This window comes from Juglans microcarpa x Juglans regia, chromosome 8S, assembly GCF_004785595.1.
Source record: "Juglans microcarpa x Juglans regia isolate MS1-56 chromosome 8S, Jm3101_v1.0, whole genome shotgun sequence".
NCBI classification, from domain to species: Eukaryota; Viridiplantae; Streptophyta; class Magnoliopsida; order Fagales; family Juglandaceae; genus Juglans; species Juglans microcarpa x Juglans regia.
Window position 1 is genome coordinate 7,225,911 of NC_054609.1, and position 12,444 is coordinate 7,238,354.

General features: G+C 36.4%; 1 protein-coding gene and 1 pseudogene across 2 annotated transcripts; both read right to left on the reverse strand.

Moving 5' to 3' along the window:
- Window positions 1–2,071: 2,071 nt before the first annotated feature.
- On the reverse strand, window positions 2,072–10,506 carry LOC121245015 (mitogen-activated protein kinase kinase kinase 5-like). Of its 2 annotated transcripts, XM_041143289.1 has the most exons (11): window positions 9,757–10,505; window positions 6,338–6,994; window positions 6,173–6,260; window positions 5,581–5,643; window positions 5,324–5,487; window positions 4,941–5,016; window positions 4,160–4,219; window positions 3,950–4,075; window positions 2,942–3,151; window positions 2,632–2,723; window positions 2,072–2,518 (listed from the first exon to the last, which is right to left on the reverse strand). In XM_041143289.1, exons 1-11 carry the CDS (start codon window positions 10,182–10,184, stop codon window positions 2,299–2,301), a joined length of 2,184 nt encoding a protein of 727 aa, XP_040999223.1. In that variant the 5' UTR covers window positions 10,185–10,505; the 3' UTR covers window positions 2,072–2,298. The 2 variants fall into 2 exon arrangements, with proteins under 2 accessions (XP_040999223.1, XP_040999224.1); XM_041143290.1 differs by lacking the exon at window positions 2,942–3,151 and having other exon boundaries at window positions 9,757–10,506.
- Window positions 8,182–9,645, reverse strand: LOC121245016 (annotated as a pseudogene).
- Window positions 10,507–12,444: the final 1,938 nt, after the last annotated feature.

The following is a 12,444-nucleotide window of genomic DNA, read 5'->3' on the forward strand; positions in this document are numbered from 1 at the left end:
TTGAGACTGAGGTTGATTTTCTGAAAACTTTGCATATTTTTGTGGTGAAATGAGAACTTGGAAAAAACAAAACCAACCTCAGTCGTTTATTTGCATACTCATGAAATCTGTACGAAAAAAAGAAAAATATGTTCTGACATGCATTGTGTAGACATAAGCTAAATTCTGTCATGTGATTTCTGAAATCTGAAAAATGAGTGATATTGAGAATATGAAAAGTTGTGCATTTATTTGAAAAGATGTTCTGACTTTTGTGTTCAGTGTGTGTAAACTGTCTGATTCTGTTTTGATACTCTGTATTATTTTGATATAACATCTGAAAACCTTTGGCATGGTGTACTGGTTTTCGCATCTGACTCTGTCTCTTCTTTGCTCTGCTCTGCTCTGTTATGCTCTGCTCTGTTTGGGTTGGTACCAACTCTCTGTCTCTGAGTGCACCCACTTTGGAAACAAAGTGGTTTTATTGTGGTCTTTCCTGTGTGCACACTCGGGGCTTTGAGAAGAATAAAGGAAAGATTTCACCTCTGTCTCTGCCTGGTTTGGCCACCGGGATTAGCACAACCCTACCACGGGGGTGAAACATGGTCTCTGCTATGTTTTGATCTAATGATGATACTCAGTTTATGTTATGCCAAAGCACTATGGGTTTTACTTGTCTTAAAACCATCGCTCTGTTATTTTTGAAAATATGTTCTGTTCCGCATGATAACTCTGGAAAATATTTTGTTCTGCATGCTCTACTTTGTAAATGCTCATGTTTGCACGCTAGCATATGATTTCTGCTTACTGAGTTGTTGATAACTCACCCCCTATCATTATAATATTTCTCAGATGATGTGGAGAGTTCAAATGAGGACCTGGATTAGATTGCTGTTTGTGTTTAAGTTGAGGAGATGTTGGTAGAAGAAGGACTTCTGGTGTTCTTAGTTTTAATGTCTTTGAGTTTTATTAATATCTTGAGTTTCAGTAAGATTTATGAAATTATTGGTTGGGTTGTTATGACTACCGAGAGATTACGGACTCCTTAGTTTATTTTAGTTGCAGTAATGACTTTGTGAAGTTTTCAAGGTGGTTATTTAGAACTCTTGATATTGAGTTTTGCTATTAAAAATTTGAGTTTTATTTTAGTTGTGTTGGAAAATAAGTTCTTAAGAGACAGGTAGTAAGTCTCCAGACCATTTGGGTTTGGGGCGTTACACTAGTGGTTGATTCACGGAGGACGGCGGTGCAAACACGCTGGAAACTCGAAAGGAGGGGTGGCAGCGGCTTGGTGATAAAAACCCGTCTCACGGTGCAGAAAAATGAAGTGCTCTGTTTTGAAGAGCAAGAACAGGGGTATAACTCGCTGAGTTTCCGAGATAGGGGTGGTGGCGTACTGGGTTGTGGGTTGGTTGATCAAATGCTTACAAGAGGGTGCACTAGTGTAGCGGCAGTACGGACGACGGAGGGCTGGGCTTTCGTGGGGTGACTTTCGGTATGGGGTGCAAGAAACTGAGGGGATGGAGGCTGGGGCTTGCGATTCTACAACCGGGGGAAACCGTGGCTGGCTACGCTTGGCTGGGCAAAGAATACCCTAAGGTGGTGCGGCGGCAAGTGTTTGGATAGTTTGTATAAGCATGAGATAATATATGTGTGTCTATATATATGTGAGGTGAAAATCTTAGAGATATAAGGGAGACTTGCGTGCGGATGAAAGAAAAAAAAGAGTCGTGCGTTTGCATGGAGTGGATAAAAATACACTAGAAACGTGCACGACCATGCATGCCGAGGACGAGAGGAAAACTTAGGAGTGAAAAATAAACGGAAAAATAAAATGTGCGGAAAGTTAACGCGTGAAAAAAATAAAATAAATAAAATAAATAAATAAAAATTGAGTTTGATTGGGTCCAGGTGTTACAATGTCATGCAGAAAAGTTACTTTATCCTAATTTTACCATCTTCCTAATTTTTCTATCTATTTGAGGTCTTTTCTATTTTCCAGAAGTATGAACTATTGTATTAGTTCAAATCCGCAGCTTTAGCGAAGAATCACAGACAAAACAACTCTCAATTGCCAGCTGAACTTGCTTCCTTTCCTGGTAAAGGCCTTGTAAGGCCAAAAGAGGCAGCAAAGATTCATATATGGTAAATTGAACCTCTTCTAGATCAAAGGTACAGAAGAAAGCTCTAAATGACAATGCAAAGATCTCCATCAGAAGTCCCAGAACCGTCTCTTCCAACCAACTGCTGCCCTTTGCCCAGTTGTACACTAAGAGGACCATAGTTCCATTCCCAATCTAAGTCAAGTATAAAAATACTTCAGAGGTGTGAAACTTCCCTTCCATGAATCCTTGTATGCGCAAGTGAATGGTTGTTGACAGTGCCAAGGGACACATTGTTGAAAATATTTGAAGGGCTGCAACTATGTGAACTCCGAGTACACTCTGTCGTAGATAGGCCAGGGAAAGCTTGAGGCGCGGATGGAGGATGATAGAAAGCCTTAGGGCACTTACAAGAACCATAATGTTGGCAGGTTGCACTAAGAGAAAAATATCGAAAGTCAGTTACATTGCGAGCCAAATTGAGTAGCCAGCAAGAGCAATTTAGTAACTGAACAAATACAATCCAAGTAGTTCTGTTAAGAATTTTTACCCAATAAAGGGCAGATTCCTGCTCATGATTCGTGTGCCGATTGACATCACATCTTTATTCTCCTTGTCATCTGCAATGGTATGTCGTTTATCCTAGAAGATCACACATGGATATAAAACATGTAAGTAAACTTTCAACAACAGTTTGAGATGTTGACCAATTTAGGAATCTTTGGATCAATCATGCATTTGTTTCTCCTTATCATTCTTTTTCATTCTTTTTTATTCTTTTTCTTGCAGGGTTAGGGTTGGGTTGTCATTACATCTGGATGTCATTATTGCTATTCATCAAGGACCTATAGTATACTTACCATAAAATCAACAGTAGAAAATGCCTGCAAACAGACTGAAACATTATGATCATGTGAATTTTGTACGAAAGGATGCTCTAGTAGCTTATTAGCTGTTGGCCGCTCTGCAGGATTCCTTCGAAAACACTGTTGGAGGAAATCCTTTCCCTCTGCGGATAATGTTTCCGGAATGAGTGGGGATCTATTCAAAACTTTGAACATAGCTTGAGGCTGAAGAATTGAAGAAAGTTAGGATAGTTAAAACCCGAAAGTATGAACACAGACACACTTTGCAAAAGTTTTGTAAAATGAAGATGGGCATGTCCAAGGATGATTAGGATACATGGTTGAAGAAAGAAAACAAGTGAGCACTATCTCAACATTGTTGTAAAAAAAAAAAAAAAATTTATGGAAAACTAGCCAATGTCCATTGATACCATGCAAATTGAAGACATCAGCAGATGCCAAGGGTCATCAACAATAGCATGTTAATAATATTGAAAAATGAACCAGATGTTAGTTTACAGTTTTTCAATGCCACCTGGAAGTAGAACATATTAAACCCACAATGCATGTAAATAGGGAAAGGATACTCTGAATTCCCCACACAATTTATAAATACAAGCTTCCATAAACTAGATAGGAAATGAGAACCATTTCACAAATAAAGACAGACTTGCAAACACCCTTTCAAGATCTCAATCTCTAAATGCATTCTTGTGAAACTAGGGTCATGTTACCCAAAAGGCAAGTATAGTAAGAAAAAAATGTTGCAAGGCCAAATGCAGGTTCCTTTCTACTTTTATTTTGTATTTTCCCTTGAAAATGGAATAGTAGAAACAATCAGTTACACGTCCAAAGATTAACCACAAGAAATTCCTCAACACAAGGGTGATTCTTTGTTAGGTCCATTCATGTCAGAGGTAACTTGAATTCATGCTGAGCACATGAACAATAGTGTATAGCAAAACATTTTACAAGCTTCAAATGTCACAACAAAAAGCATAACAAGTTTTACAATGTCCTCACCCCTGAAAACTCACACCAAGGGGGTTTTCCGTTCAGCATTTCGATGATGGTGCAACCCAAACTCCATATGTCAACAGCCAAAGCAAGGTTAGGATTTTTACTATTTTGCATTGCAGCTTGCATGACCTGCACAATAGAATCAGAATTAGATGTAGAAATAAAAGGTACAAGCTAATTACAAAACTCATGTCCAATTGCATAGGGAAGTACCTCTGGAGCCATCCAGTATGGACTACCCTTCAAAGAAAGATTATATGATTCTCCTGTAAGCTGGTTAGAGACAAGGTTCAAGTATGAAACAAAAAAAAAAAAAAAAAAAAAAAAACTAAAGAAAGAAAGAAAGAAAATAAAGGAAAAAAAAAAACTCCAAGTTATCTCAAAAACCAAGAGTGAAGAAGTGGATCATAATTTCAAAGAAACGAACCAAGTAAAAATGTGTGGCCCTGATTATGCTGAAATAAAATTGTGCAGGAAATATTTGTAGACCAATGCTCACCACAGGAAATACCACAGATGCAATATTCACACTAGCTTGAGGGAGTTGTAATAAGGGACAATACATTTTATCATGTGTTTGAACCATTTAACACGAACTGTCATTAAACCTAGTTTGGAACCACAACCTTCTTCTAATTAGGTTGGAAGTACAAAATCATGTCCAATCTATAACCAAGTGTTAATACACTTTTTACCTCTAAAGTCTTAACTATCAAGTGTTTTCATTTTCTCCTTAAACTACCAAAACTGACACATTACACCCTAAAACTACTCGAAACTAGCAATTAGGACCCTTCTTCAAAATTTAACCGCTAAAATGACAAAAAACAAGCAATGTGACATAATGTGGCATCTGATCTTAACGGATGGTGTTATTTGATAGTTGGAAGAACTTGGTGGGTGCAATGCGTCAGTTATGGTACTTGAAATGCATCGTTTAAAACACTTGGTAGTTGAGGGGTGAAAGTGTATTCAACCTAAATTTAAAACTTACATGTTTAGATAGCCCAAAATCTGCAAGTTTAACGATGCCGGATGCATCAACAAGCAAATTTGCACCTTTGATATCCCTGTAGAGCACAATCATGCAAGTCATCAAAACTTCAAATAAACAAAAGCAACCAAATTCCTCCAGCAATTGTTTTACTGAAGACTGGGCAGATATAACTTTAAAATATGTGTTCCTTGTAATCTCCGTAACAAGACCAATCAGTGCTCTGCCTAATTTCCAAAGAAGCCGTTAATCATGGGTTTGCTTTCACGAAATTCAGTTTTTCCACATTTTTATCAAAATTTTGGTTTACGAAATATCATGGTTAGCAGAGAAGTAAACGTACAATTCGAGTCTTTTCCCTTGATATAAAACATGATAATTACCTATGGATCGTCTTTGTGCTATGCAAGAAAGCCAACCCAGAGAGAATATGGCGAGTGAAATGGCGAATCACAGATTCGGTAATAGCTCCGCAATGTTCATTTACATATTTATTTATTGATCCAGGATGAACATACTCCAAGTATATGTAAAAGCGATCATCATTCTGGTCATAAACATTTAATTAGTCAGATTTGTGAACAATGAGAAGCAACTGGTATAACCAATATGATATAACAAGTACTGAAGAAATACTCACTATCTCACTGCCAAAATACTGCACAATGTTTGGGTGCTTTAGTTGACTGAGGATTTTTATTTCCTGGTGCAACAAATATGATTAATAATGGAAGTAGAAAATTAGAAAGACAATTGGAACATCTACAAATCTAGAACTGAGATAAGGTCTCTTTGCAAGTCCTCTATACAAGAAATAGAATAAGTAAAAGCATGAACTGAAAACCCCAGAGAACATTGGTGATTGCTGTAATTTTGCCATGCGGGATTTTCATAGAGAGAGACAAGTGGTCTTAGGTCTTGAGCACCAGGGAAAGGAAACTATGCAAGAGTGTAAATAGTCGTTGAAAATGCCATTTATTGGAGCCTAGAGTTAGGGCCATTATGCAGCTCAAAGGCTTACATTTCATGTTGTAAGAACCAACCATGTTCTTCCCCTTATCAAATTGTTATAGAAACTTAACTAAATTAATACTTAATCCCAACTGGCTGGGGATGGTTCCATGAATTCTTCATCAGCTAATTGGGTCTGGCACCATATATCTTCATTTTTCATTATACATTTATAGTCAAGTTCTACAGAAAGTCGCAAATTAAAGAAGTCTAGCAAGTACCTGCTCCAACTGCTTTACACATTCAAGAGATTTAGGATCATCAGGAATGAGATCAACTTCCTTCATTGCACATAAAGCTCCAGACTCTCTGACATATAAATAAGGAAATGTTAGCTGTAGAAGACAGTTGAGAATCAATCATCATAACTTTACAAGGTCGCATACCTATTGGTTGCAAGGTATACGCTTCCAAATGTACCACGCCCAATGAGTTTTCCTTTTATCCATTGACCTGTAAAAGATGATACGCATGGTTGTTCGATCACATGCTGTATGGTGGTAGTTGATTGTGGTTGCATAGACGATTGTGGTGATAGTACTGCTCCTGGAGGAAGTGGCAAAGGGTGGGCACTGATCTCAGGCCTTTCCACATAACTCTCTGATACAAATTTATGGTGTGAAGGAAACACAGTTCTGTTTGGACTTTTGTGTGAGGGATGGGAACTTTGGAGTATTGGGCCATGTAGAGGAGACTGATCAGGACCAGGCATGGTTCTCGTTGGTTGCACATTTGAATAACAACCAACATGGTTATGCTGATATTCTTGAAAAGCCAGAGAAGAAGGAAAGAGATCCCTAGAACTTAATCTTCGTGGGCTCCCAGCAGGACTTGAAAAAACACTAGTGGGAGCACTCCTAGCAGGAACTTTCAGGCTGAAGTTTCCATTGACACATTCATCATTTAAATCTTGAAAGAATCCTCGACAATAATTGTTTGAAAACTTGAGTGAACTTGGGGTCACACAAGTGGGAAAAAGCTCCCGAGCGTTTTGTCTTTGAGGGCTAACAACAGGACTTGAAAAAACACTTGTCTGACAGCTCCTGGCAGGAATATTCAGCTTCAAGTATTAATTATTGGATTCGACATTTACATCTAGGAAGAATCTCATGTAATAATTGCTAGAGTAAGTTTTGTTGAAATCATGGCAACATTATCTACGTTCTTCCTGATTGTTTAGTAGAGCAAAAGTTACCATAACAGATGAATAACGTGATAGAATAGACCTATATCAGATACATAAAGCATGTTATTTGTTAAACTTTCCATTGTCCTGTAATTCAATCATGACTCAGAAAATAGATTCAATTTATAACAAATAAAATTTTCAAAGCTGGAGCGTCGCTCTTGTTGAGCCACATCATCATTTTTATGTTAAATCTCAATAAATTTCATTATCTAAGTTTTAGGGGGTTGCTTGGAAAGTTATCTCATAATTTCTTATAATTTCTGTACTAAACATCACTCAAACACAAAACATTTTTTCAATTTCAAATCTTCAACTTTTTCATCTAATCATTACCTAACTATTATAATTTTTTCAAACTTCCAAACAAAACAATACAATTTTCTCAAATTTCAAAACAAAAATAACATTAAAAAATATATTCAAACAATATTTTTATTCAACATTTTCTCTCTCATTTTCCAAAATCTAATAAAACATCTTAACTTCAACTATTTCACTACTATTCACATAATTCTCATCTCATTATCCAAACATGCCAAATTTATTCGAAAAGTCATCTTTATAATACTATGAAATTTAGAACTCAAAATTTTGACACTTCCTCTTTATTCTATGACTTTTTTTTTTTTGTTTTGAAAGAAAAAACTATGGACAAGAAAGAATCACAGACTACTTACCCAAAAATATAAGAAAGAATCACAAACTGCTCCAATATTCATGCAAAAACAAATCGATTGCTCAAACAAGTTTACTTTGTCTTATTCTTTGACAAACAGGTAGTTGTTTATTTTGTTCATTTGTTTACTTTTTCTTATTCATTTGTTCATTTTTTTTTTCTATCAAAAAAAAAAAGTACGTCGTTATGCGGTTGATTCTTAAGATAATGTGTAGTGAGTCTTGTTGCTGCAGTTGATCTTGCTGTCTATTATTTTTCGATTATTAATTGTAGAAGATGATATAAAGAGGAAGAAAGGTCGGACTGAGGAAAAGCAAAGAAGAGTTTGAGAGAGACAGAGAGCGTGTGCGTAGCTGAAAGTAATCGACTTCCAATCTCTGAGTCACTCATGGGGGGGCATATAGAGAAATAGGTTTGAGACCCACTTCGGGTTTTCCTCAGTACTGCAAAATGGTAGCGAGAAGCCCACAAAAGCAAAGGACAATCTTTGTGCTCCTCAATGGAGACGCCAATCTGGTTGCCAGTCTCGAAGGAGAGAAAGACCGGCGAAATTTCGAGGCAGCTGACATCTTTGGTGACTTCTGGGTCAAGCTCTTAGGCCTTGTCGGAGAAAGAGACCCCACCACCGGCGGGCTCTTGATCTTGACTTGAAACTTGGAAGAAGCCGAGGACGGGGACTTAATCAAGAACTTATGTGGTGTCTCTTTGTTTCTTGCTGTAACGGGAGACCCTGTCTTGCAGAAATTCTGTTGCTTTGCAGAAGCTGTAGACAGGAACAATGGGTTGGGGAATAGAACGGTCTTTTTCACCCACGGCCTATTCTTTGGGGATACCCTATTTGCCAAGTATCGGTTGTTTTCTTTTCCCGGTTCTCTGACCTTTGGAGGTGAAGAAACCTTGAAGTTGATTCGTGATCGCGCCCTTTGGAGTGATGGTGAATCAGACTCCGATCGAATTAATTGCAACTTGTTTTGCTTCTCCCTCTTTCTTCTGCTCCTTAATTCCGTGTTTTCGAGTTGTGGCTTCTGGTTTCTCCGATGAGTTACCGGAGTTTTTGGATCTTCAAGGGTGGTTTTGTTGGCAACTGCTGCTGCTATTTCTCTCGCAAATTGGCTTGCTTGTAGAATTTCTCCCAACTGTTTCTCCTACAAATATTGCTGGTAATGACATCCTGCGCCACTCACCTGCTAGTTGAGGAGCTGGAAACTTCCCTGGAGATATCTTGGAAGCAGCATTCTTGATCCTTACAGACTCTTGCTTGCACCTGAGACTAGTCCTCAGATAGCCTCTGGTACTTCAAGGGCTGAGACTCACCCCGGAGATCACCTTTGTCCCGCCTGCCACGGTATACTGCAGCTCCTGCAACCTAGCCATACACCTATCCAGCTTTTTTCCAGTTTCTCTGAGTAGGGCCGGATTGAGAGACGCTACCATTTTCGTCTGCTTTTGTGGTGTTCTCGCTACCATTTTGCAGTACTGAAGAAAACCCGAAGTGGGTCTCAAACAGCCTATTTCTCTATATGCCCCCCCATGAGTGACACAGAGATTGGAAGTCGATTACTTTCAGCTACGCGCACGCTCTCTGTCTTTCTCAAACTCTTCTTTTCCGTTGCTTTTCCTCAGTCCGTTTCCGAAGTAATCTTTATTCTATGACTCTTTACCTTTCTTCCTCTTTATATCATCTTCTACAATTAACAATCGAAAAATAATAGACAGCAAGATCAACTGCAGCAACAAGACTCACTACACATTATCTTAAGAATCAACCGCATAACAACGTACTTCATGACAAAACAAATGAACAAAATAAACAACTACCTGTTTGTCAAAGAATAAGAAACAATAAAATTAATTGCAGAAGAGAAGACATGGAAGTCCAACAGAAATGGTTCATATATCTCAACACCTAAAAGGAAGGCAAAGAAGGATAAGCTTTCTACCTCCCCAAGGAAGAGGCCGACCCTTCTTTCGGTGATCCGAGACGAGCATGCCCTGAATTCAATGCCGTTGACTCTGGTCTCCAACTTGAAGACAATTCAGGAAGCGGCAACCTTTGCGGCACCGCTGAGCATGACCAGTGCTCCGATTCACCCCATGAATGCGATTTCTTGGGCGAACCAGGCGGCGATAAATACGACCCTTCACTCAACTGCAAGCCGAGGTCTCGGTCGCTGGGGTGCCGGAGCTTCCTCTGCCGAGTGAGCCGCCTCTGGGTAAACGATTGTGTTTGTCCCCGCCTCGTGGGTAAAGCACCATCACCGTGCGTCGGAGCAGAAACAGAAGGAGATGAAGATTTCAAAGAAGAAGAAGATGGTGATGATGATGATGATGAAGAAGAAGAAGAAGAATGCTTGAAAAAAGAAAGCATTTGGGAGCTAAGGAAAAATGGCGAAACCCAACATGCAGAAAGTGCTGAAACTCAAACGTTTAACCCCCATATCTTGGTAAGCCAGATGGGAAACATCTAAGAGCTTTCATGCTTCGTTTACTCATCTCGATTTTCTAATTTGAATTGTTTGGGTCAAACAGTTGGACCTCAGTTGAAGAAAGAAAACTCAACAAACAAGCCTAGAGCTTATCTCTCAAAATTTCTAGTCCTTGACAAAACTCGACCGGAAACATGGGCTGGAGAAATCGGGGGTCAGAAACATGACAGCCCAGAATGTCTACGTATGCTGTGACCTACACATAAAAGGGACAATTGTGGATGTCGCTATCTTCCCCAGTCAAGAACCAATAAGATTTTGGGTGAGCGAAGGAGAAGCTAAAAAAGTCAAACCATACACCTTGTGTGTACGGCAGATGATACTTTGGGAAGGTAGTGAGCTTCTTCTTGTCTTTAAGTCATTGAGATTGTCAACCATGTGCGCGATAGTGAATAGTCTATAGACAGACCACATCAAAGGCCATGTCCATGTTAGCATTGGCATTATCTAACTAAATATAAAATATAATAAATTTTATCAAAATATATTTGGATTGATGAGTCAAAATGATAAATGGAAAATTTTGAGTTACAATAAATAGACGGATTTCTTTAAATTTAAAAGATTACTGTTTATTAAGTAAATTTATTTTTTATTCACGTTTAATCTCCAACGAATTTTTTTATTTTCATTTAATCTCTAACAGACGTTTAATCTATACGAATATTCTTCAATTTTGTGCATGCAGTATCCCATAATAGTGTAGAAAGTTGTGATTTTATCCAGTATCCTAAAAACAAAGACCGTTTTGTAATAATAATGTAAGAATCAAATTAAATTATTAATTAACATATGATTAGTTTAATTGTAAAATATGAACAAAAAAATTTCTTAAAAAATAATATAATATTATCATTGTGATGAATTCAATAGCTAATCCAATATAAGATTATGGTTAAAGAGGTTTTGGATTCAAATAGCTAAAATAATATAATATTAATATTTTTATCAAATTTTGGAGATAACTTTGACGAAGACAATGTTAATGCTCTAGAAGTGTTGTCAACTTCTCATTGGCTTTGAAGCATTTTGCAAGATTTGTACGAGTCCCACTTCATCATAAATAATATTTTTTTAATTCAAATTTCAAACACAAAAAATTAAGAATCGTTAGAAAAATAATATTTTGTTAGTTATACAAAAATTATGGAAAAATATTTTAACCATGAGTTTTCACAAAAATAAAACTCATGAATTGACATAATTTATATGATAAATTAGATTGTAAAATGATTTTTATTGTAATGTAGATTTAGGTCTCATTTGGATATAAATCTCAAAACAATAATAATATTAAAAAATAATACTATAATAATATTTTATTCAACTTTCATATAAAGCCAGCTCATCTCATCTCACTATCTAAATTAGACCTAACGTATCACATGAAATCACACTAATTTATAAGTTTAATTTTAAAATTTCTCTTTATAGTTATAGCTTTTTCTCAAAATTGTGTATTGATTATATCTTTATCATTGTTTAAATTTTAAAATTTGTCTATTGCATCTAGCATTTTCATAACACTATAGTAAATTCATAATTCCCATTCAACTTCTTCCCTTATTTTGGGTTACTTCTTTTTAAAAGAACTGATAAGATTCGTATATGATAATGAAAGGTAGTATATGTGAGGATTGAAATAAATTGTGCAGTAACTTTTTTGGTAGAAAATGATATACATACAATTATTTTTACAATCTTTTACATAATTTTATAAAATAATATCATTTTAAAAAAATTTGTTAATTTAAAATATATTTATATAAAAGAAATTATAAAAAATTGTAGGTATATAATTCCTCTTCTTACTGTACAAATTATCCTAAAATCGAGTAGGCATATATTATCATGCATGCAGTACAAATTACAAATTTTTTCTCAAGTTCACACCAGTTTATTCTTTGTACTTTGTTGTTTTATTATTATTCTTTTTTCCAACAAGTACTGCACCATACAATATATATCACTTTTAAAAGATTTGTAATTTTTGAGCAAGTTTTATTAATTTTCTTTTAAAAAAAATGAGTAAATTTGAAATTTATATGAAAAAATTATTTTTTAATGATAAATCTCATTGTTTTTTTAAAATAAATGTGCGAGACTTACACACCTCTAAAAATATTGTAGGTTTTGAACCTT